The sequence below is a fragment of the Euprymna scolopes genome, chromosome 41, assembly GCF_053919585.1.
Source record: "Euprymna scolopes isolate OS-2025 chromosome 41, ASM5391958v1, whole genome shotgun sequence".
Taxonomy (NCBI): domain Eukaryota; kingdom Metazoa; phylum Mollusca; class Cephalopoda; order Sepiida; family Sepiolidae; genus Euprymna; species Euprymna scolopes.
Window position 1 is genome coordinate 48,056,703 of NC_136522.1, and position 26,611 is coordinate 48,083,313.

The window sequence follows — 26,611 nt, forward strand, 5'->3', positions numbered from 1 at the left end:
GAATGCAGTCTCGATACTGAGTGTGAAGTAATTTCCAGTAACAAAGATGGCGGCTAAGAATCAAATGCGGTTCGTGACATAGCCAACTGCGAACTGATTGAATCCAAAATTAGACAATTTTTATAGTAACTTTGGAACATTTTCATTGGTTGGTTACCACAACCGGTGGTTATAAAAACGATTGGCAAAATCATTCGTGTCATACCCCCATCAGGAGTCAAAAACATTTTACAGTTTTCTTATTAAAAAAACAATTATTTGGTTATATAATTATTACTATAATTATTTTTAATACCTACAGACACTAGTGTTTCATCCTTTTAGAAATCATCAGAGCAGAGTGTCACAATTACCACCGGTCGGGAGATTAGAACCTATCCACCAAACCAACTCTGACTCCATTAGCAAGAAACAAACCGCTCAACCAATGTCAACCGTGAGAAATACAGTTGAACTTAACATTTATATAAAGCGTAAATGTCATTCAAGACAGCTGAGATTGATCTTATTATTATAACATGATCTGCGCAGGTAATTTATTTCATTTCAATGGAAAGTGCTCGACAATAAGAACAGTTTTTAAAGGAGATGACACAAGTAATCCTTATACAAAGAAAGTTAAAATAGGTATTTATAATTCTTTCTGATTTATGAAATACACTTTGGATGGCTAGAGTCTCTGTTTTCAATTTATCACATTTTTCTAAGTTTGTTTGGACACAGTTGAGTTGGCGGCTTTTAGACACAAGTTCAGGCGCTTGTGTCCCAAAATGACATAATTCCTCTGGCAGTTACAAGGAGACGCCTTAATCATCGTAAAACCTTTTCTTTTATTGAGTCATCATTTGCTCCCCTTTCACATTCATACTAATGTCTCTAATTTGATAACTTTCTATTAGCTATCTTTTTGTCCCCTCTCTCTTCTCTCTACCAAATCAATATTTCCTATATAATAAAGGATGCCAGGTTTATTTGTGAAGCCTGTCATTCGTTAGAACCCTTTTAGTTGATTTTCGTGGCCCCCTATGTTTTTACCAATTTATCTTTTCATGCTAGGAACCAGAGTTTTGCTTGATTCTATAATCATTTGTGATAATCTACCAGCAAGGTTGGTTGACTTTGCCCAGGATCCATAATATCGCCACAATCTGTACAAACTGCCAGTTTTGCACATAAACAACCAGTCCATGTTTGTTGGTCTCCTGTAAATGGATTTCAACCTCTGAAAAGTTAGACCTGGTAGAGAGGATCTACGTTAGTTGCAGGTCTGAATTTATGCTTCTAATGCTCTATAAAAACTGCCCTCCCCCTCTCCCCCCCCCTATTGTGTTGCTAATAATTTTCCCCTTCATTAACTCATGAAAACATCCTGACCGACTTTCTTGGACCGTTTTTTCAATTTGAACTATTATCAGCGTTGGTGGAAGGAAATATAATACTATGAAAGTAATTATTTGAATTATTCAAAATGTTGGTTCCCTGCACCGAATGTATTTTCATCCTGCAATTTTACAGACCTCAGTTCTTTCCAACTTCCTGCTGGTGCTACCCACTTTGCCCCACCTCACACTCACAATTTGTCTCTTCCAGCAATCAGCAAGAAGAATCCCCACTGCTCTCATATCGGTTATGTTGTTTGAGTACACATTCATACTGTCTGGTTAACCATGTCCTTAACTCCAACTTCTTTGGGTAAAAGTGTAGTTCATCTTTGTGAAATTTGTGAAATTTTGCGAAATTACTTAGTACAGTTTTGCATAAATTACATAGAGGTCAAGGATAGGTTTTCGACAATCAGTTCAACTGCAGCTCTGTTGATACTGCGTTGAGGTATGGTATCGTTTCTGTTCTGTCGTCAAGGTTGGAAAAGACGATTCAGAGGTCAGCTCAAAACCTGGCTTAGAACATGATACTGAGCTGATCCCGGGTCTTCATCTCTACAGGGTTCATCGCTGGAACCATGATTGGTTGCCTCTTATATCTGCTGCTGTGGTGAACTGTCATGTCTGGTCAGCATTTATTCAGCACACAACAAATTCTCTGGATGGATTTGAGCTAACGAGTGAATGCCGAAACAAATACACATTAAAAAAAAAAAAAGGGTCTACTTTTCCAGGCTTTATGATTTCTCTTTTTTTATTTTTTCCATGGAAATGGCTCTAGACATGTCATGAAGCCACTTAATGTAAGGAGTTAAAAATGATATCACTTCAATGTCAAAAACTTACAAACGATAAGTGTTAGATGGAATAGATTTCGACCCAGAAAACAGCGATTTTTTTCCCCCTCTTTGTCAAAGACATTGCTCCTGGAATGTGATGACTAAAGGACAAAATAAGGCAAGCAAGAGTTATGAGGCTGCCGAAAGTAAATGCAAGATTCACTTCCTAATCTCCTCATTTATTTGTAAAAATTGGATTCATCTATCTATAACTAATGGGGGTACCCAGTGTTGCCCGGGTGTGGTGAGGTGTGTGGGGGAGGTAAATCAAAACAAAATGGGAAATAAAGAATAAGCGAACGTTATAAAATTTATAACTTTTTTTAAATCGGGGTGGGGTGGGGGAACAGCGAACGTGATGCAAAATAAAGAATAAGTGAACGATGTTTAAACTTCTTTAAAAAATCTGAAAAACAAAAACAAAAAAACAGCGAATGTGATGAAAAAAAAACGCAAAAATGGTAGAAAATTAATTATTAATGAAAATACTTTATGAAAAAGTGTGTAAATCAATAGCAATGGCAAAAACACTGGAGGATGACCTCCGATCTGTAGTGGAATGGGGACAAAAATGGATGGTCACATTCAATGCTGCCAAGACTAAACTGGTTTCATACAATAATTACAAGAAACCTTTTCTGCCACCAATAGCAATGGCCAGTGACTATTTATCTGAGACTACATCTTTCGAACTGCTTGGCCTAACGTTCACAGGAAACATGAGTTGGAACAATTACAGTGAAAGCATTGCCAGGGCCGCTATGAAGAAGGTAGGCTCTCTCTACCGTGCTTGAAAACTACTAACACTCAAAAGTATCCTGTGCCTCTATAAGGCCACCATTCGCCCATGTATGGAGTATTGCTGTCACATTTGGGCTGGTGCATCTGCTACTAGTCTCTCACTCCTAGACAAGGTTTAAAAGAGAATCGCCAATCTGATAAGCCCTGAACTGGCATCTAAACTTCAGCCTCTGTCCCATCGACGAAATCCCTCTGCCTGTTCTACAAGCATTTTAATGGTGAATTCTCTGGCGAACTGCAGACACTTTTGCCCCCACGTAGTAGACACCCTCGACAAACCCGACAGGCAGCTAAATCCCACCCCCACACAGAGATCCCTAGATGTAAAAGATCTTTCTACTCCAGTAGTTTCTTCCCCAGAACCGCTAGACTCTGGAATTCCATTCCAGGTCCCTGCTTCCCCAACTGTACTGACATGCAGAAGTTCAAGTGTAACGTGAACCAACATCTTGCTGCCCAATCCCAACATAGTACTCCAGTAGTTGTTACCCCTGATAGTAGCCCCCTACACCAAAGTGGCAACGTGCCTTGTTTGGGGTGAAAATGTAATTAAAAAAAAAAAAATCAAGTCGGGGGAAGTAACTTGGTCAATCTTGCTACAATAATGGTGGCTGTCATGCAAGCATCTATTTATACAAAGTACATGTTTTATGTAATATGACTTCCTTCAGTCTTAACAGATTATGGATGAATATCCACTGTAAGTGTGCCTGCGCGCAGGATTTTTGTGGCAAGAGTTGCACTATCTCCAACCACATCTCTCCTGAGTCAGGATTGTTAAATACCAGTGGCAAGTAGAGGTTCATTCATCCATCCATCATGGCCGCAGCTGAGATATAACTCCCTACATGAGTTTGTAATGTAATTCAAATCTTGTGAATAGCTGAATACTTGATGCTTCGCCAGAGCTATCAAGGGTATTTTTTTATTGTGACACTATCACTAGATGGGATGCCTACCACTGCTTAAGAGAGTCCCATCTACCCTCGAGAGAAGGATAGACCGCGCCAGTTTCTTAACCTGGTATTTTACCTCGTTTCAACCTCCTTCAACTTCCGGTCCTGGATATGACCTTAAACTATATCCAGTAGTGAGGCCCCAGCTTGCGGGCTTTGGGGATTGTGGAGCCACTCTTTAATTACCATTGCTCCCAGGTCCACTCTGACCCAGAGTGGTAGTACCTGTTAGGCCAACTATGGGTTAAATAGAAACCAACTTAAAAACAACAAATATATTCTATTAAAAAATCTTTCTTCAAAATCTTTGGATTCAGCATTAAATAACCCGAAAAGAGTTGATATGCTGTAAAACAAAAACAACCAACCAACCAACCTTCAACTTCCTGTGAGGAGGTTCAGGATGACTGGAAACAATGTTGAGATAAGTGGAGAGCATATACAGTGTCTAGAATTCCTATATGGTCACCCATCTAGTACTAGCCAGGCTCAACGTTGCTTAACTTCTGTGATCTGGCGAGAACCGGTGTGTCAACATGATCATGCCGTATATTACATGTTTCAATGCAGAAATATTTAATAAATTCAGAAAAACGATAAGATAGAAAATTAATTATAAATGAAAATAGTTCTTGAAAAAAATTTCATGTGTGTATATAAATAAAAAGCATCAAACTAGGGGAAGTAACTCTGTCCTTTTTGTTACAATTAATGGTGGATGTCACACAATCATCTATTTGTACAGAGTCCATATTTTATGTAATAATGCAGAAATGTTTAACTAATTGTGACATGACAATTAGGTAGATAAATATTGCTTATTGTTGAAATTGATAAAAACAGTAGTTATCATTGTTTTTTTTTTTGTTTTTGTTTTTTCATGAAAACTCCTTGTTTCGGTGGTTTTTGCTACAATAACGAAGAACCAAAATTTATCCACTCTGAAAGATTTTTTGTACAAATAATTATAACTTTATTTTATTTAAAACTTGAAAATTAAAGAATAAAATTTGGGAATATGGTGCTCAGTGCTAAGCCTGTTTCTAAGTTTCATTTTTTTTTTTTTTTATTTTGTAAAAATTGTTTTATTTTCTTTATTTTGATATGTTTTTTTTTGTTTTTGTTTGTCTTTTTCACCTAAATTAAAACAATCTTATTTCAATTTTAGGAATTATTGGCTCGGGCATCACTGGAAACTGATAAGCGGGACTTGATGGCAGAAGTGACGAGTCTAAAAATCAAATTAACGTCCGCAGAGCGAGACAGACATGAACTTGAGGACCAGCTAAAAACAGCTCAGGTAAATATCTTTTTTGAGTTCGATAGATTGACAGCTGGATGATGATGAATACTATGAAAGGATTGAAAATCTCCACGTAAAATCCAATAAAAAATGCTGACCCAGAAAACAGCAATTCTTTCCTCTTTGTCATAAGATGTAAACGAGTACCATCCATTTTATGGTCAAGTGGCCAGTTACTACAGTGACAGTGGTCACATTTGATTAACAGCCACATGGTGCTTCCCAGACTAACAAGCCCTTGTTTTGTTGTATTTCTGCTATGCTTAAAAGAATCATGATTGAAACAAATGCTTGAAAATATAATTATATATCTTTATTGTTAGTGGCATTGAATGAGTGTGGGGTAGTGAAAGAGGAGGATGCGCAGGAATTGACAGTTTTCTAGAACCCAATCTCCAGTTAATGATTAATCTCAATTTCAGGTTAGTTTATGAACCAATCGGGTGGGTGAGAAACACAGAACATGCACAGGAATTAACAGAATGGTTTTCTCAAACTTGAGCGCAAGTGGACTGTTGATCTCAATTTCAGGTTAGTTTATATAATAATTTAGAACGCTCACTTGTCAATGCCCATTTTGAGATTTCGTCTTAGATGTCAATGTTTTTTTAATTTTTTACAGAACACCTATCAAAAAAAAAAAAAGTAAATATTTTCAACTTATAAGAGATTTTTGCAATAAAATATTAAAAACCAGAGATTATATTGGGAGAAGTTTTATTCACATAAATCAGCATATCCTGTGTTCAGTATCTAAAATTGATTTGGTATCGAAATCTAATCTGGATTATTCGGCTCCGATACCAATTCTTGATACTTTGAAAAGTTCCTGATTCTTCTGATTTATCGTCCTATCACTAATATAAAGGATAAAAAAGCGTAACAATTAGTATGTGCAAAATATTTAAATTCCAGAAATTCAGCGATTTTGAATGGAATCGATGCCGTCATGATTAAGAAATGTCTTCATTTAAGAAAATGAAATTAAATGGTTTTTAGCTATAATCTGTTTATAGCACACCAGTAATGATTCCGTGACGCATTCATATGCCGCGGAAAATGGTTAAGAACTACTGCTTTAAGGGTTTAAATAAATTTCAATTTATGCAGCTTTATTTGCATTCGCTTTCATCTAATCAGTCATTTAGTCCTCCTCCAAAAATTGAATGTTAAAAAATGTAAAAGAAACAAAAAGAATAAGAGTAATATTGTATTATGCACTGGTTGAAATAAAAAACAATGTAGGGTTCCTTATTCAATTCCGGGCAATTCTGTATCTTCCTGCTAATCTAATATAAAGATTATGTTGGTTGAATTTTTAAAGTTGGACCTAAACAGCATTCAAGCTGACAAATCAGATTTCCTTACTAGCCAATTTTATTTGTTATTGTTGTACCATGTTATTGGCAGTAAAACTAACATATTATTTTGATACAATTTTTTGCTAATATGAAGAGATTCTTAAATATCTGAAAATAAATTAAGGAGAATAACTCTTATCCTTTTAATAAGAGTTAGCGTTCTTTATTTTATATTTTAGTTTAGATACTAATTCCAGCATAGAAGGCATTTCTTTGTACTAAAGTCACCACTTATAAATAAAAGCCACTTGAGGATAAGGGTTGAACGAGTTTGCCAGGTTGACAATGAGACAAACACTCTGCAGATTGGTAATGATGGTTAAAATTAGGAAAAATTTGACTATAAGCAGACGGAAGGATTTGTTAAAATTGAACTTGAAAAACAACCAAGTTCTGAGCTGGGGAGCAGTCCTGTGATATTGGGTTCTGCAAATGAATAGTTTTTGGAAATAAACTCTGCTCATGAAAGTTCCTTTCAGTTTTAGGTATACAAAGGGAGAAAGGAAAATTATTTACAGTTGTTGTAGGAAGATGAGTTTTGCTGTGAATGGTTTACAGGAATGAACTGGAGATTGGAGTTTAGTCGAGTAACTAACTTTAAGATGATAAAAATATTTACAAAATCAATTTGAACATAATGGATCTCGAATTGGTACTTTTATCTATATATTCTATAAAAGTGAGAATGTGTGTGAGGACACTTCTTAACCTATATATTCAATAAATTTTTGATCTACAGGCTTGAAATTGGGTATATAGGATATTCAGACGTGTGAAAAACTTTTTATCGGTTTTCATCTCAAAAACGGAAAACTGCTAAGGGGCCAAAATTGAAAAATTGGCACCTGGGGTGGGGCATCAAGTTTTTATCTCTTTTGTCAACTGTTTCATTACTGCGCATGCATAAATTATTCACATGGCAGCTTCCTTATGTTAAAAATAAGTAGGTTTGAAAACACTTTGTAAGCATGGTGTCAAGCTGGCCTAATGGTTATCATACTTGACTCACTGTCTTTAGTTTAGGTTTCGATCTCAGCGCAAGTATTTTTTTTTCCTACTTACAAGAAGTGAAGTGTTTAGAAAAAACATTGTACTCGCATGCACATGTCTCGGTTTCTTTTTGTTTTGTTTTTTGTTTTTTAAAAATATTTAATGTTAGGTTTAATATCGGGCAATGCAGGGTACATCTACTAGTATTCTATAAATGTATAAAAGTGGCAAAAAATAGTATTTAGAATATTTTGAAATTGTAAAATATTTTAAAGATTTCATTTATTTAATTCTTGCTGGTGTATGATTAATCGGCTGAACTTTCATATTTGTAAAAAAAAATAAATAAATAAAAAATAAATAAATAAAAAAATAAATAAAAAATAAATAAATAAATAAAAATAAATAAATTAAAAAAAAAAGGGGAGATAGTTTAAACAAATACTCAGCATCATCCTTAAGTATCTTTGGTCTATCTGTACAGGAGAAACCGTGACCAAATATTCAAAATGACATCGAAGCCCAAATTAGCTCTCTTCACCATGACTGCACACTGGTTCACATGAGAAATGGTATGCACCTTCCAGTAGTGTTACCTCAAGTAACACTACTGGAGTACTACTTATTACTTAGTAACACTACTGGAATACTACTTAGCAACACTAAGCTGGATACTCCACCAGACTAGATGGATTCTTCTCCTGGAATCTGGAAAAGTCACAAGAAAGATAAACGATAACAAACAAAGATTGTGGGAGAAAGAAATTAATATACTGTATTGTTTTGTTTTGCTACCTCAACTTTGAGAGGTAAGGAGAATTTTATATGAACACTCAGGTATGTATATTTCATAATAGGCCTCAAACTAGTCAAGCTAGGCTTCAGCCTCTCACCGACGAAATGTTGCACCCCTCTGCCTGTTTTACAAGTATTTTAACGGTATATGCTCCAATGAACTACAAGCCCTTGTGTCCCCTCGACATAAATACCCCCCGACAAACCTGACAAGCAGCAAAGTCCCACCCCTACACAGAAATCTCCAGATAACAGAAAGCCTTCTACTCTAATAGTTTCTTCCCCAGAACTGCTAGGCTTTGGAATTCCCTTCCGGGTCCCTGCTTCCCCGACTGTACTGACACGCAGAAGTTCAAGTGTAATGTGAACAGACATTTTGCTGCACAACTTCCTTCAAAGTATCCCTGCAACTTATGTCCCAGATAGTAGCCTCTTACATCAAAGTGACACCGAACCTTGTTTGGAGTGAAAATGCAATGAAAAAGAAAGAAAGAAAAAAAAAAAAACAAGTGTTAGCTGTAGGAAAGGGGCCCTTTATTTTTGAGAACTTACCAAAGTAAAAATAAAATTACTCTGGATATTTGACACCTGAGTAAAGCAGAGTCTATCTGCTAGTTTTATATTATTTATGGTTTTAGGTTATCTAAATGGGACATTTCTGAGAAGTGTATTTTTATTTTATTTTATTTATTTATTTTTAATATATGCTTTATTTACTTTTTCATAAAAGCTCTCAAAAGAGTCCGGACAAAAATATCTGTGCATTGATATATATTTAGATTTGTTATCGTAATAAAAGATTTGTAGATAGACATGTTGGAGGGGGAGATAAATAAACGGATTGAAAGTGTGTTACGTTGAGTGGAGCGGTTAAGTCCAAATTAGGTTCCAAATGCAACAGTTACCTCCCCCTGTTTTGTTGGCTCGAAGCCGAGTGACTGCAACCACCGCAGACGATTAAAAAATCCTCCTTTTATTTTCTTTTTCGTTGTTTGTCTTTTTTTTTTTTTTTCAATTATTTTTTATTTTATCATGTTTGACATTTTTTTTTCTTTGTCCCTTTTATTTCTTTTTACATCTCCTTTTACCCCTCCTCGTCTCCTACATATTCCTTGCCTCCTTAATCCTACTCCCTCTCTTACACCGCCTTTTTACTAGTCCTCTTCATATTATTTCTTGCTCTTACTATACTTTCTCCTTGTCTTGCTACCCTTTCTTCTAGTTATTTCCCTTTTTCTTTTGTTCTTCTCGCTCTACTCGTACTACTACAACTACTACTCACTTTCTTTAACTCCTCCTCCTCCTATCTCCTCGTTCTAACTCTTCTTCCCCCGCGACCTAACTCTTCTTCCCCCTCGTCCTAATTCTTCTTCCCCCTCGTCCTAATTCTTCTTCCCCCTCGTCCTAATTCTTCTTCCCCCTCGTCCTAACTCTTCTTCCCCCTCGTCCTAACTCTTCTTCCCCCTCGTCCTAACTCTTCTTCCCCCTCGTCCTAACTCTTCTTCCCCCTCGTCCTAACTCTTCTTCCCCCTCGTCCTAACTCTTCTTCCCCCTCGTCCTAACTCTTCTTCCCCCTCGTCCTAACTCTTCTTCCCCCTCGTCCTAACTCTTCTTCCCCCTCGTCCTAACTCTTCTTCCCCCTCGTCCTAACTCTTCTTCCCCCTCGTCCTAACTCTTCTTCCCCCTCGTCCTAACTCTTCTTCCCCCTCGTCCTAACTCTTCTTCCCCCTCGTCCTAACTCTTCTTCCCCCTCGTCCTAACTCTTCTTCCCCCTCGTCCTAACTCTTCTTCCCCCTCGTCCTAACTCTTCTTCCCCCGTCGTCCTAACTCTTCTCCCCCCGTCGTCCTAACTGTTCTCCCCCCGTCGTCCTAACTGTTCTCCCCCCGTCGTCCTAACTGTTCTCCCCCCGTCGTCCTAACTGTTCTCCCCCCGTCGTCCTAACTGTTCTCCCCCCGTCGTCCTAACTGTTCTCCCCCCGTCGTCCTAACTGTTCTCCCCCCGTCGTCCTAACTGTTCTCCCCCCGTCGTCCTAACTGTTCTCCCCCCGTCGTCCTAACTGTTCTCCCCCCGTCGTCCTAACTGTTCTCCCCCCCGTCGTCCTAACTGTTCTCCCCCCCGTCGTCCTAACTGTTCTCCCCCCGTCGTCCTAACTGTTCTCCCCCCCGTCGTCCTAACTGTTCTTCCCCCCCGTCGTCCTAACTGTTCTTCCCCCGTCGTCCTAACTGTTCTTCCCCCGTCGTCCTAACTGTTCTTCCCCCGTCGTCCTAACTGTTCTTCCCCCGTCGTCCTAACTGTTCTTCCCCCGTCGTCCTAACTGTTCTTCCCCCGTCGTCCTAACTGTTCTTCCCCCGTCGTCCTAACTGTTCTTCCCCCGTCGTCCTAACTGTTCTTCCCCCGTCGTCCTAACTGTTCTTCCCCCGTCGTCCTAACTGTTCTTCCCCCGTCGTCCTAACTCTTATTCCCCCGTCGTCCTAACTCTTATTCCCCCGTCGTCCTAACTCTTATTCCCCCGTCGTCCTAACTCTTATTCCCCAGATTTATGTCTCCATCATTACTGTGAATTTTCATTATACAAGTAATGATATTTGAACAATGCATTCTGGGAAAATAAATACTTATGCATAGAATTTTATTTGACAGATCTATTTGGAATTAAATACCTTATAGAATAGTGATACATCACAAAACTAAAACCATCCTTCTTTTCATCTTCATCCTCTTTCTCATTTTATTTCTTGTCATCTTCTTACTCTTCTCCTTTTACTGCTCTTTTCCTCTCCCCTACTTCTTTTTTTCCTCTCCCCTACTTTTTTCCTCTCCCCAACTTCTTTTTTTCCTCTCCTCTGCCTCATTTTCCCTCTCTACTTCCTCTTTTTTCCTCTCCCTCCCCGTTCTCCCCCCCCGTCTCCGTTTTCCTCTCCCCTACGTTCCCTCCCTCGTCTCCGTTTTCCTCTCCCTCCATCTCTGTTTTCCTCTCCCCCTCCATCTTTGTCTCCCCTCCCCCGGTTCCATTTTACCCCCCCCCCGTCTTAGTTTTCCTCTCCCCTTGTCTCTTTTTTCTCTCCCTTTCCTATTTTTCCTACCCACTATTTTCTCCTTTTTTTCTTTTCTACATTTTTCTTTTTTCCTTCCATTCTTTCTCTTTTCTTAAATCTATTCATTATGATATTATTTAATTATTTTCTTATGTATTTACAAACACAAAAGTAAAAAAAATATTTTTGAAATATATTTTGTAATATAACCGAACACTGAAAACTATTCATAATCTTCCTATACAAATTCAATTATTTTCACCTCTTGCAGAAACGCATCGCAGAACTCGAAACAAAACTCATCCTTAAAGATGGTGAGGTTTCAGATTTGAAACTACGGATTACAAAAAATGGCAGCGTTTTGCCTTCAGAGACGGCAGGTACGTAGTTTTGATCATTTTCAAAATATTTATTTTTTTTTAAGGAAAATCAGCATCTGGATGCTGCTGTCTTCATCTGTTTCCTTAATATTTATCTCCTTTTGGACATCTTTTCTTTTAAATCTATAAGATTTCAACTGCTCCAATGGACACCATTTGTACCCTGCCCTAAATAAAAATAACTGTGACCCTTCGAACTAGCAATAAAATCTCCTCCCCTTTTATTGTAAATGCTGGAAATATTAATTTTATCCTACCTGGTGGATAACACATAGTCTAACATATAAAGTTATCTTGTCAGTTTCCAAATCCAACCGAAACAGCATTTAAGCTGACAAATTAAACTTTGCTTCTGACTAGTCAATTTACATTTGTTGTTATACCATGTTATTGGAAATATAATAATATGCATTAAATTTTTTAATTATTTAGTTTGGTACAACGATTGACAATATGAAACATTTTAAAATAACCAAAAAATAAAAATGAGCAAGAAGCAAAACTTGCTTTTAATCTATAATATAAATCTCACTTGTCTATTTAAATGTATGTATGCTTAAAACTTTCGACAGAGGTGATGGATTTTCACAAGATTGGTATCCTTTTGAAGCTTGACCCTTCGGACGACAAATATCGGAAAATTGGCCAAAGACATTCATTCTTTCACCCTCAACTGAACACTTTTCTACAGGAAGGGGTTGCTTTTTTTCAGCGATATTTTCGAAAATCATCCCCTCTTTTTGATTATCTAGCCTTAATTTAAACCTTTGCCACTCTCGGTTTGGCGATGGATGGAATGGCAAAGATGTCACGTTTATTTTTTCACGTTCTTTTCCTCCTTCATGATACAGATTCGAGCCTGCCTGCGTACTACCACTCTTCTTTTCTTTTTTTTTTCTCAAACACGCACCTCCAAACACCTGGGCAATGCTGGACACCCAGGCTAGTATATATATATATATATATATATATATATATATATATGTATGTATATGCGCACACACACACACACACATATATATATACTAGCAGGCCACCCGGCATTGCCCAGTCATAAAATACACTTAAATATGATATTTTGATTAACACAGTTTCATATTTTTATATTATATTGGATCCAATTTATAGTAATGATTTAAAAATTAAAAAAAACAAAATGACTCCTGCGCAACCACTGAGAATCAAAACCAATACATTTAGCTTATAATTTACTTTTTCCTTTAACGTTAATGCCCAAGTTATGAAGACATGTTTGCTGCAAAGCTAAAAATTAAACCATGACCAATAGCTATTACATTATGCATGTATGTTTATAATGTCGTTCGACCTTCACCTGGCAAATTTCATATGTTTTTTATTTTCACACTTTTCCACCGATTTTCCCTGGCTATAACCCAAATATAAAGGTTTGAATAAGTTTCATGACAGGAGTTTGTTAGGCAAAACTTTTAAACAATTGCATATATAAATATATATAGAAAGAGGGTTGTGTTTATAACTTTTCTTACGCAAAAATTACACAAGTATAAATTATGTAGAACATCTGCATGAATATAATTACACATAAAAGTTAACTAAAGATGATCATTCCATAAGAAAACCAAAAAACACTAAAAGGGAATTAATTTAAAATGAATGTTTAAAAAAAATATGCAAATTAGGTAGATATTTTGCTAATGAATGCAATTCTATGTATATATACAAACGCACACACTATATATATTTATATATATAATGTATATATACACACACATATATAATATACACGTGTGTGTATATAATATTATATATAGAGTGGCCCACTTAAAAGTAGCCCAAGAAAGGAGCGTTCTTTTATTGGTTAAATTATCTGTAGTGTTATAAAAGATGTTGTAAGTGCTCCTTGTTTGCATCTATGCATTTCAGGGCATGTTTAACACCGTTTGCAGATACTGCCTGTAGATCTGCTCTGGTGATTCTCCTGATAGCGTTGGTAATGTTCTCCTTTAGTTGGCCCTGATTGTGAGGATTATTTGCATAAACTTTTTGTTTTAAAGTTTCCCGAAGATAAAAATCACATGATGAGAAGTCCGGGGAATGTGATGGTCATAACCCATTGCTTATCGTTTTCTCCGTAGATGTCATAAATTTGGGTCGGAGATCTGCGAGATGTTTTGTTGGAAAAAAAAATAGCATTTTGTCTTGTGTCAGTTGGTCGTTAAGGGAAAGATTAGAGAGATCGAGCTGCTTTTAAGTACATACACACATATTTCATCCCCAAAACCTCTGACCTTGATGAAGGGGAGACTAAAACTTGCTGCTATGGTTTAAAATAATCTGAAATAAAAGCAAGGGGAGACTTGATTCCAAATATTTCTCATGTTATATCTCCTTCCTTTTGGAAATAGAGTACGATTATGAATATCTCTGGTATTGAACAATCCTTATATACTGTGAAATTTATTTTATTTATGAAAACCAAAGAGGGGAGATATACCATGAGAAATATTTGAAATCCAGTCTCTCCTTGCTGTTATTTCTAATCATTTGAAACTATAGCAAGTTTTAGTCTCTCCTCCATCAAGGCTAGAGGTTTTGGGAAATATCAGATATTTTGTAATTTACGTGCAAAACTAGGAAAACAAATAACTATGATTGAAAGATTTTATGGCTGTAAAAAAGTGCCAAAAATAGGCTCTGGATGATTCTCCTTATGTGCGACCTTTAGGGCAAATGTCACATAGCCCATTTATACAATTCAGGTCATTTTCCAACAAGCCTTCATTTTTAAAATTCTTATCAAACATCGCTGAGATTTAGAACTTATAAAATTGCTAAAAAATATATATATGTATATATATATATATACGTTTATATACGTATATACGTTAACTAAAGAAATGAACAAAATAGGCCTAAAACTAGACATCAAATCCAACATAAAAACCGTCAACTTCCTCAATGTAACTCTCAACCTCTCAAGCAACACATACGAACCCTACACCAAAGACAACACCTACCCACTCTATATACACCCACTATCAAACTACCCAAAACATATAATTAAACACATCCCCTCATCTATCGAAAAAAGACTTAGCACCAACTCCTCCAAACTCGAAATTTTTAACAAACATAAACCCTTCTACGAAAATGCACTTAAGGAAAGTGGTCACCCAAACACCACCTTCAATTACATTAAACCTAATCCACCCAATACCGCAAACAAGAGAAATAGAACTAGGAAAATAATTTGGTTCAATCCTCCCTTCAATACAATGGTCAAAACAAAGCTTGGCACTAAATTCTTCCAACTAAAAAACAACCACTTCCCACCCAGCCACGTACTACACAAAATCTTCAACAAAAACACAATTAAACTCAGCTACAGTTGTACGGACAACCTAGAACAAATAATCAAAAACATAACAGAAAAATACTTAACAAAGATGAAAATACAAACAACACCAACAAGAACAAGTGCAACTGCAACAACAAATCGGAATGCCCACTTAATCAACAATGCCTACAAACAGAAGTAGTATATAAAGCCACAATTGCACCTAAAGAAAACCCAAACGACAAAAAATGTTATATTGGCCTGACCGGCACCTCATTTAAGGATAGATTCAGAGTACATAAATGCTCCTTCACAAACCCTAACCACCCAAACAAAACCTCACTAACTACCCACTATCTACATCTAACCCCAAATAACCTTACATCAACCATTAAATGGGAAATCCTTAGAAAATCTAGCACATGTAAATCCCTAAACTCCCCATGTCTCCTCTGCCTAAACGAGAAACTCCTTATCTCCAATTTTAAAGACAGAGACAAATTACTAAACAAAACACAGGAAACCACCATAAACTGTAGACATTACAAATCCCACCTCCTTAGCAACTATACACCTCTCTAAAACATCCCTTTGACAACACCACCTTAAATCCCTCAAATTATATATCCAATACAACCACCCACCACAACTACCATGACATACACTCAACCAAACCCCCTCAACCAACTCCCCCTACACCCCACACCACCTTACCCCCTCCCCCTAAGAATCCCCCTAAATCCAACAAAATAACACATACCCCCAGTCACCACCGATTCTAAACACCGCATAACCTCATCCCACATAACCCCCCACCCACCCAACCCCAACACACCCTACATGCAACCTCCACGACTTAACACGGAAATTACATATAACTATGTGGATTTACACCTGCACAGGTAAGTACACATGGAAATATACAACCAACCGACGCCTCATGTGCATAGACGCATACCTTAGAGTATGACACCCCAATATAGCCTTCCGCCTAAACTGATCGATAATACCCTAAAAAAAAAAACAAATACCCCAACTTAGAACAATAACTACAGCACTCAATTCCCATATAAACCACCTCAAACTTCTCCCCAAAATCTATAAACATGGTTACCTAGGACCACTATCTCGGGTATGTGGGTACTTATTAATGCGTATGTAAGTATATGTGGATGACACCCGTGCCCACATTTACGGTATGTCACGCTATATACCCGTATGTATATGCGTGCGCACATCTCTGTGCTTGAGGGAGTGTGGGTATGTATCTTTGCAGATGCATATAACAAGAGCATATGTGTATGCATGTATATCTGTGTACATGCATGCGTGTGGCGACGTGCATCTGTGGGTTGTATTTGTATGCGGAGGAGTATGCCGGCGCACCCGTGTGCACCCACATCTAACAAAAAAAAACCCCACTAATGAAAATGAAAATATTATGTATAGAACCCTGGGAATGAGTTTATGCTCATGTCTATGTATAACCATGTCTACATCGAACGAAAGTATTGCGCCTATATACCCACAAATGAACTTAGATTTAAATCTATGCAGACGAATATGTCTATACCAGTAACTGTCTGTATAACTGCGTGTGTATGTGTGTGTATGCACGCATGTGTACATCCACGTGGGCGTCCGTATGTACATGGGGTACTGATGTATATGTGCACGTAACTGTGTATGCGTATGTGGATGTGAAAGTATATGTGTCCGCCGCCTGCTGTCTGCATACGTGTGTGAGAGCGTGCAGCTGTGTATATATGTCGATGTATGTGTTCACGAGTATTGGTATCTGTATGTGCGCTTGCATGTATGCGTGGGGTGCAGGTATACCTGAATCAATATGCGCATATGGGCCCATATAATCGCCTCCTTTGGGGCAGGGGTGTCGATGTGTGTATATATCTGTGTATGAACGCATCCATGCCTGCGCACGCATACCCAATTTTAGCACCTTAAAGAAAATTTGATGTAAGCTGGAGCAACGCAGGGGTCTATGCATGCAGGCGCACATATATGCATATATTTGTATGCCAGGGTTGGGATGTATGTGTACATGTAACCGTTTCTTTTAAGTATATACGTGTGCATGTGTGTACCCGTGCCTGGGCCACTAGCTAATCCTCTCCAAACAATTAACAACAAAAAAAACTAAAAAAATAGATAAACCAAATCATAGCCCCCCCCCCGCCTCCAAACATAAGCTAACACCCAACAGGTCAAGACATACCTACCAAGAAATGATCTCACCAACGAGACGCTAAAAACTTTAACATTAAGACTCGAATTTTAAAGTAACGCCCCCTCCTCCTACCCCCACATATTCCCTTGCCCCTCCATGTATCCTTATGCCCTCAGCCACACCAGAAATGAACTTCCCAGACCCTCCCCCACAAGTTCCTTAAACCCCAAAACTAAAACATTACCGACATACCAAGCGCCACCTCCCACCTTCCCCCCTTGTTCCCTTCCTCTTTCTTCCACCCACCTCACACTCGACCCTGACCTCTTTCATCCCATAATAAAGAACATTTCTGTAAAAGTCTGAGGAAGCTACAGACGGCAAAAAAAACGGCCGGGTAGCTGAAACAATAATGTAACTTAACAGAAAGATACGATAATAAAAATAAAACGCATATTTGCTCTACAACAGTATTGAGCACTTTCTTCAGTTTTTATTAATTACCATTTCCACTATATATATATATATATATATATATACTTGTAGCGAAATTGAATTTTGAAATGGTCATAGTTTTGTCTATAGAACCAAAGATATGTGAAAATTTGCAGGCTTTTTGGAGATTATATTCTATGGTTAAAAATTTATGAAAATTAGTAAAAAAAGAACCTATATTTGCAAATCAATAAAATATGCGCAAATGTACTAATAACATGCTATGACAACAACAAATGTAAATTGGCTAGTCAGAAGCAAATTTTGATTTGTAAGCCTAAATGCTATTTGGGTCTGATTTGGAAAATCAAACAAGATAACATATGTTAGACCAAAAGAATCCCAGTAAGGGTAAAATTAATTTTTTTTTTTTTTTTTTCCACAGGTGTGCAGCTTTGTTCATAGAATCTACATTTAGGTTTAGACACAGATAAAGAGTGTGGGAAATTATTGATAGTGGTTTTTGGCTAGATGAGTGTTTTTCGTGAAAGTTTGGTGAGGGGGGGGCATAGATTGAAGCTCAGACGAGCAATTGCCATGAAAATAACGATAAAGCAGAGACAGGCTTGCAACGTCTATTCTGTGGGAAAGAGGTTGCAGGGAAGAGAAAAGAGCATCCTCCACAAAGCTACAAAGTCTATTTTGAACTCTGTCAAGGCAGGATAAGCTGCTTCTAGCAGCTCCTGCTCAGATGTGGCAATAATACTCCATCCTTGTACAGAACAGTTTTGCACCACATTTATGTCTGCTGATAAGAATGAATCTCAATATATTTAATAATTAAATAAATTGTAGCAAAGCACATTAATTGCCAATAACCCGGTATAATAATAACAAATGAAACTTGGCTGGTCAAAAGTAAAGTTTAAGAAGTCTGCAGAAATGCTATTTGGATCTGACTCTGCAAATCCAGCAGGGTAACTTTTTTATATGTTAGATAAGCGAATGAAATTAATCGTTCATGTTCTTTGTAGAAATCCTGTGGATTAATCCAAAGGAATGGCCCCTATTGAGTTGTATAAACACAAGTGATGGTGGTGGTGGTGGTGGGGGGGTACCAGGTGGAGGTTTATTCTTTGGCTTACTAATTCCCCCCTCCCCCTGAAATCTATTCATCTTCACCACATTTGTTGGTTTTAGACTTGTATTACTATGCCAGGTATGAGTACAGATGTGCAAATAGAGGCTTTAATTAGCTATCGTCCTGGGTTTATCTTAAGATTCAAAACTTCCGAAGATTATTGCCACATTTGTTTAGTTTAATGTTTTTCTTATGTTTTTATGTCTTACGTTCATCAGATCCCCTACAGTTTACTATATAAATACTGTTAAAGCAGGATTTTTACATATAAGTTTTGGAAACATATACGGCAATTAAGCTATATAGAATTTTTCACATTTTCATCCCTGTGAGGATCCGTCAGGCTCACATATTCAGCATCGTTGTATTCTGGAAATAAATACATAAAATTATATATATGTGTGTATATATATATATATATATATATATATATATATATATATATATGGAGGGGCTTAAAAATATGCAAATTATGACTTTACAAAATGTATTATTCATAACAACGAATACAAGATAAAATTAATTATTTCCTTATTCCATGGAGTTTAAAAAATTTGGCTTTTTACTTTAGAGGAAAGCTAGCTTGGGTGCCTGGTGTTGCCCGGGTGTTTGGAGGTGTATGTTGAGCAAAAAAAAAAAAAAAAAAAAAGTGGTAGTAGGCAGGCAGGCTCGAACCCGTACCGCGATGGAGGACAAGAAGTTGAAAAAAAATGTGACGTCTTTGCTGTTGCGCCCATCGCCAAACCGGAAGTGATATAGGTTTAAATTAAGGCTAGTCAATCGAAAAGAGGAGATGGCTTTTGAAAATATCAGCGAAAGAAGTGACTGCTACCTGTAGAAAAGTGCCCACTTAAGAGTGAAGGAATTAATGTTTTTAACCAATTTTTCAATATTTAATTGAGCTTCAAAACGATACCGATCTCGTGAAAATCCGTCGCCTCTGTCGAAAGATTTTGCGATACATACATTTAAACAGACAGGTGAGATTTCTATCAGAGGAAAATAGGTAGCAAAAATTCCGGATAGACTTCTTATAACATTGCTGATTAGCACAAAAATTGAAAACTACAAGAAAAGAAAAGAAAGTAATGTTTAAAAAATTATATAATTATTTTTTTTATTTTTTATTACATTTTCACCCCAAACAAGGCACATTGCCACTTTGGTGTAGGGGGCTACTATCAGGGGCAACAACTACTGGGGTACTATGTTGGGATTTGGGCAGCAAGATGTCGGTTCACGTTACACTTGAACTTCTGCATGTCAGTACAGTTGGGGAAGCAGTGGCCTGGAATGGAATTCCAGAGTCTAGCGGTTCTGGGGGAAGAAGCTACTGGAGTAGAATTATGTAAAGGATATTTAAATTGATGTCCAAGTATGAACATGTAGTCAACTAAGAAGATCAAATTAACATAGAAACAAGAAGTAGGAAAAATAGATTATGGATTGAATAAATTACAATATTTATTGAACCATCAAATTCAAACAAGGAATTATATTAAGAAAAAATCCTTAATCTCTTTTTTATTATGATTCCTTGTTTAAAGTTGATGGATCAATAAATATTGTAATTTATTCAATTTTATTTTTATATATTTTTCCCATTTCTTTAATTGCTTTCGTATATTGAGACTCTGATTATCTTGATAGGTTCTAAATTTAAAGATGATATTCGTAATTATATAATGAGCAACAATCTTGCTATATTCCAAAGTCAAAGAAAGAGAAATTGATATAGGTAGCGCTAGAAGTTTTGATATAAAGATGTCACACGCACTTTTTAACCATTTCTGTTTTGATCTTTATTCTCCTGGGCAACACTGGGTAGCTCTGCCAGTTCACTATAGGGAAACTAATTATAGATTGTAGCTGCAAAAGACTGTTTTAAACGCATAATATAGTGCTGAGTGCAAGCATGTTTGTAATCAGCTAAGGATCTGGTCCGCAACCATCAAGGAAGACTTAGCAGAACTCTTTGGTCCACAGGTGATCAGCCTTTGATGGTGAAATCACAGCTTGTGTAACTTGGCTCAGGACCGTCGTGCTGGTAGACAATTGAAAACTTGGACAGCAACAATTGAAGGTGATTTAGAAGCCCTATCAGATTACAAAAGTGTAGTCTTCAACTTTGAAATCTGGATTAGCTAGTCATATTATGTGTTTTAACTCAGGATCGGTGAATGTGAGCTGCAATGGTTAGAAGGAAGCTGGCCCAACCTAACCAGAATTCTAGCCGGTACAAAAAATAACACTGCTGTTTGTTAGGGCAGGTTGATTCAGAATTTAGTTCAAACCAGAAAGAAGCCAGCTCAACTCTATCAGGGCTAATTGTGATTAGATGAGGACCTGAACCACAACCATCAAGGAAGACTTAGCTGAACATCCTTCAACGGTAGAATAACAGTTTGCTAGTCAGGTTGCTCAGGACTGTCATGCCGGTTGGCAGTTGAAAACCTTGGCAGCGACAATCAAAAGTGATCTGGAAACCCTATCCGGTTAGAAGAAGGTGGTTTTCGGTTTTGGAATCTGAATTGGCTAAATTCTGTATCCTGCGATTTAATTCTGGATCAGGAAAGTGGGCTGCGATGATCAGAGACACTGTTTATACTCAGAAGGAAGCTAACTGGATCTGGCCATGACGGTAGTTAATACAAGTACTAACATTGCTACGCATAGGCCGCCATGATTCAGGATCTAGGACAATCCAGAGAAGAAGTTGACTTAATCCCACCAAGGTTAATGGTATTGCAATAGTAAAAGGGAATTTCTTTGCACACACCCTGTAGTATAGATTCATGATCAAATTGAAGGATATATTTCAATAAAACTTTAAAAGATGCAAATTCACTGAACAGAAATTTATTGATTTTTCGTTTTAAACATTTTTTTTCACAAATTTTGAGTTTATTAAAGGCTTAAATGTTTTTCTTTAGATTTGAAAAATGATCCATTAAACCAAAAACATTGCTTTATTAATGTCAATATTGTTATAAAAATTTAATTAAAATCTTTTTTAGATTTGAAGGAGTTGAAATCTGAAAAAAAAAAGTTCAATTTTACTTTTTAAATATTGTTTATAATTTCATTGACTGTTTAAAAAGTTAACCATTTTTTTTATTTTTCAGAATTTTATTACAAATTTCCTTGAATAATTAAGAATGTTTGACTTGATTTTGTCTTTGTAATTTTATTAGTATTTTTATTTAAGATTTAGAAACTAAAAAATATTATTTTATTTTGTTATTTTTTAATTTTTCTATTAAAAAAAAAATGAAATAAATATTTAAAAAATATATGTATATTTTTTTTGTTTTTTTCTTCAAATCCAAATTTCACTTTTAAAAAAGCTAAACAAAAAGGTTAAAATATTGCCCTTGATATTTATTGCCTTGTCGTTTATTTTATTTCAGGAGACGTCAGCAACAACCGCCCTCTAGAAAGAGAGCGAACTTTAGATAGGCTTAAGAAAAAACGTAAGAATTATCTCCCCTTGCTGCTACTGCTGCTAGCATTGAATTAAAACCATTAACTATAACATTTGGAACCTCCTCCTCCCTTTTTAATTTACTTCGCCTCCTCCTTCTCCTCATCACTACTAATCCACCATTGCTTCCACCTGTGTTAATGAGTGTTCTTGGTTCTTTTTATGTGTTTGTTTTTAAATGTTAAAATTGATTATGCTTAGTCAAAATCATTCTGCCATGAAAATAAGCTTGATTTTTTTTTTCCCCTATTTTAAATTGACATTTTTGGAGTGAATATTTTTGAACCTTATTATTATTTTATTTTTTTTATGGCAGTTTCATTAAAAAAAAGCACTGAAGAAAAAGTATATTTAGATTTTGAAAACATGTTACTTTTTGAAGTCCCATGTGGAATTTGATGAATTCAGAAGATTGAGAACAGCTGTTTACAAGGCACATTACCACTGAAACGTAAGGGATTACTGTGAATTAGGGGTCAGATTTATAAGGATATCGTAAGTGGAGAATTGTGCAACAAGATCTTTATTCACATCTATATAATTAGAAAACTCTGTTGACCGTCTGACCGCCTTTGCTTGCATCTTGTCTATCAAAAACACTGTTGTCATGGAAACCAGCTTGTATTTAATAAAATTCACACTCCTATCCACAATCCAACCATATTGAGTACAGATACACTTCAGTCTTTGTTTAACTTGTAGACATAGTTTCAATCATAAAATTATGTTTTGTTATGTTTTGGTTTCGGTTTTGATTCTAGTTGATAGCACTCAAATCATATAGTTTTATTTTACTTTTGAAATCATGACTATACATTGGGTACAATATAATATGAAATAATTGACCCTATAATAATAAATACGAAATTTGTGTGAATTAAAATATCATTTAAGCGTATTTTATGACTGAGCAATGGCCGGCACCCCACTGATAAATTACATTTAAAATTTTTGCCTGTTGGTGCAGTCAGAGAAAACAGTTAGCAAATTCTGGTAAGAACCTATCAGTAGAAAGCTTTCTGACATTACAGTGAAGAGGTGGAACATTCCTGATTGTTGTATTAGTCATGGGGTGCTTACATTGCGGTGGGGTTGGCACAAGTGCAACAAGTTTAGTGGAACACATTCCATTGAAGTTCTTGTAAAATAGGCACGGAAACACTTTTAAGAAGAGAGAACAATGCCTTTATTTTATCAAGAGGAAAATACAAATATTAGATTAAAAGAACTTTTCACCAAAGCATGAAAGGAAGACCTCTAAGAATAGATGCTAAAGTCCAATAAAAGGCCACCGAACTGGCCCAGTCTCTGTCGGCATAAGAAATAAAGCTGTTTTCTTTGCCTTTTTCCCTCCAATCATTAAGTTTCAGACATCGTTTGAATCAGATGCTTCTATTGTTGGTATTGGTTTCTACGATATTTTTCTAGTAAGAATTCTTTCTAAAAAGGAAACTGATATTTACAAGAGAACTACATGAAGGTTGCCAACATCCCAAATGAAAGTGATTTTGTAGAACAAGCTGAATTCGAACTTGAAACAATATATAATTAAAAGGGGAATAACTCTTTGTCCTTGGTTATCACTCTTGTCTCAACAAAATTTCAAGACTGAGTTACGTTCCGTTTTTTACACCAGCGTCCTTCAATTAATGTTTGAATTGTAATTCTTTTTCGGTTGTAAATAGATAAATATTATTTGTTGAGCTATGCAAAAGAATTATTTGGTTGGTTACATTTATTTTATTATTTATTCCTTTAATGAAGTTTTTACTATATAATTTAATTTCAAAATTTTTTTTTGTTAGGAACTAGATTCAAACTTTGAACACCCAGGTAGTCAGTATTGTTAACCACCACCTGCCTCATTAAAGTGAATTTATTTGTTGCTGTTCTATTCACTTGTTCTGTTTCATTGGAGTTTGGTTCTCTCTAGTAACCTATGGTTTTCACATTTCTATCATTTTTAAACTATATGCTAGGCGAAGATGAACTCTTTCATGCTTGAGATAGGCAAGTTGGGGCAACTTTCACTGCTCAATCACGTCTGGCTTATTGTCTAATTTATTAATAACTTAGATTATCTTACTCGGTGTTAGATAAAAAAATTTCATCAAGAAATTATAATTATAAAGAAAAGAGAGGAAAAAAAACATCATTATTTAGCCGAGAAGGAAATACAAAAGTTCGCCTAAAAGAAAGAACGGTTTCATCTAGAAACGAAGTCTTCCACAAAACTGCTTAACACCTGATAAAATGCCTCCGATACATTAAAAATGTTTTGCATAAGGACACACACACAATATATATATATATATATATATATATATATATATACTTGTATGTAATATACTGAGTTCGTGTAATCCAGTAAATTTTCATATACCAATAAGTTTTAAGCCAAAAGGAGATGACTTAAAAAGTAAGCTAGAAGATTATCATATTTCATAATTGAGCATTAATATACTGTATAAGCAAAATCAAGACTTCAAAAAAGGTGTTGATATCAACACGAGGTTTATTTCATTTTACGTTACAATTGTTTCCATGCCAGATCGACAATTTCAAACATTATGGTGTTTGAAAATTTTCACAAAAACCAGCATTTCTGCAGACATTATGAATAAAAACATATATTAGTATTGGGACGATGAATCGGAATCGGAAAAATCGACAAATTTGGGGGAATCAGAATCGAAAAAAAAAAATGGCAAACGATTCTTTTAATTGTTTTTTTTTTTTTATTTGATTTTTGTTGAAAGCAAAACCTTCCATTGCTAGTAATAATGATAAAATAATGAATATTTATTGATTTTAAAATACCAGTAAAACTAAAATCAGTAGATCATCCTCCATAAGTGTATTTTTACGTTTAGGAAAATATCTGCATATTTAACATGTTTTTTTTTTTTTTTTTACAGAAATCGTCGAAAATAACAATTCCATAATTAAATATTTAGATATTTATAAAGAATCGGAATCAGTAATTTAATACGGCATCTGTAATTCTATCGGAATCAGGAAAAATATTGGAATCGTCCCATCACGAATATGTATATATGGCATAATCACATTGACACAGCCGTTCGCGTTAGACTACTGAAGTTAAGCAAGGATAAGCCTGGCTAGTATCAGATGAGTGAACGCATGGGAATGCTAGCCACTGTAACTGTATGTACTGTGCCGAGACATAAAAATTTCCAGGTTTGTATTTGGGGGTGGCATTAAAACTACTGGGAGAGATGCACCCTCAGTTTTCGTTAAGTCATGCACCTAGGAGAAGGAAAACTCTGATATCAAACCTGAGGTCGACTGTCTGTAGCATTCAGTTGCACCGACTGAGATAAGCAGTTCTAAAACATGTGAATCGTTCCACAGAAGATTTCACCACTATAAAATATTTCATTTGTTTGGATTTTGGACAACTTAATTCTAGTGTGAACCTAATACGTTGAAATTGATTTTAAAATTGAATTTATACACACACACAACACTAGCTGTGGTACAGTGAACTCATTTTAGTTACTTAACGTTTATAAATGACTACATTTCTGAAGGCAATAGCGGCAATCAACTTTATTGATTTCAGATGGGACCACAAAAAGTAACATGTGCCTTGTATTTTAATCTGATTTTTAAACTGTAGTGATATTTTAGACATTCCTATTAAAAAAATTTTCTTTCCTTCTCTTTATCGATCTTTATTCATCTCTTTCTATATCTAACATATTCTCTCTCTGTCACATACACCTTCTCTCTCTGTCTCACACACTCTCTCTGTATCTTGTACCCATTCTCTCTCTCTTTGTCTCACACACATCCTCTCTCTCTGTCCCGCACACATTCTCTCTCTCTCTCTCTCTCTGTCTCACACCTTCTCCTTCTGTTTCACACACTCTTTCTATATCTTGTACCCATTCTCTCTGTCTCGCACACATTCTCTCTCTCTCTCTCTTTCTTTCTCTGTCCCACACACATTCTCTCTCTTTGTCTTACAGACACTCTCTCTCTCTCACACACACATTCTCTCTCTTTGTCTTACAGACACACTCTCTCTCTCTCTCTTTGTCTCACAGACATTCTCTTTCTTTCTCCCCATGACATAACCTCTCTCTCTCTCTCCCACTCACATTTATCTCTTTCTCTCCCACTCACATTTATCTCTGTCTCTCCCTCACACAGCTCTTTCTCTCTCATTCTCTCA

The 26,611-nt window shown here is 36.1% G+C and overlaps 1 protein-coding gene across 17 annotated transcripts in view; it reads left to right on the plus strand.

The window, feature by feature from the left end:
* The window catches only part of LOC145266513 (liprin-beta-1-like), an 840,289-nt gene that overhangs the window by 607,994 nt on the left and 205,684 nt on the right, over nt 1-26,611 (plus strand). For 11 of the 17 annotated variants that reach the window (XM_080122251.1, XM_080122249.1, XM_080122254.1 and 8 more), the window contains 3 exons: nt 5,147-5,278; nt 11,735-11,843; nt 22,337-22,399. In XM_080122251.1, the coding sequence (XP_079978377.1) occupies nt 5,147-5,278; nt 11,735-11,843; nt 22,337-22,399 (304 nt within the window). The remainder of the gene's footprint in view (nt 1-5,146; nt 5,279-11,734; nt 11,844-22,336; nt 22,400-26,611) is intronic. The other 6 variants (XM_080122253.1, XM_080122252.1, XM_080122256.1 and 3 more) reach the window with 1 other exon arrangement.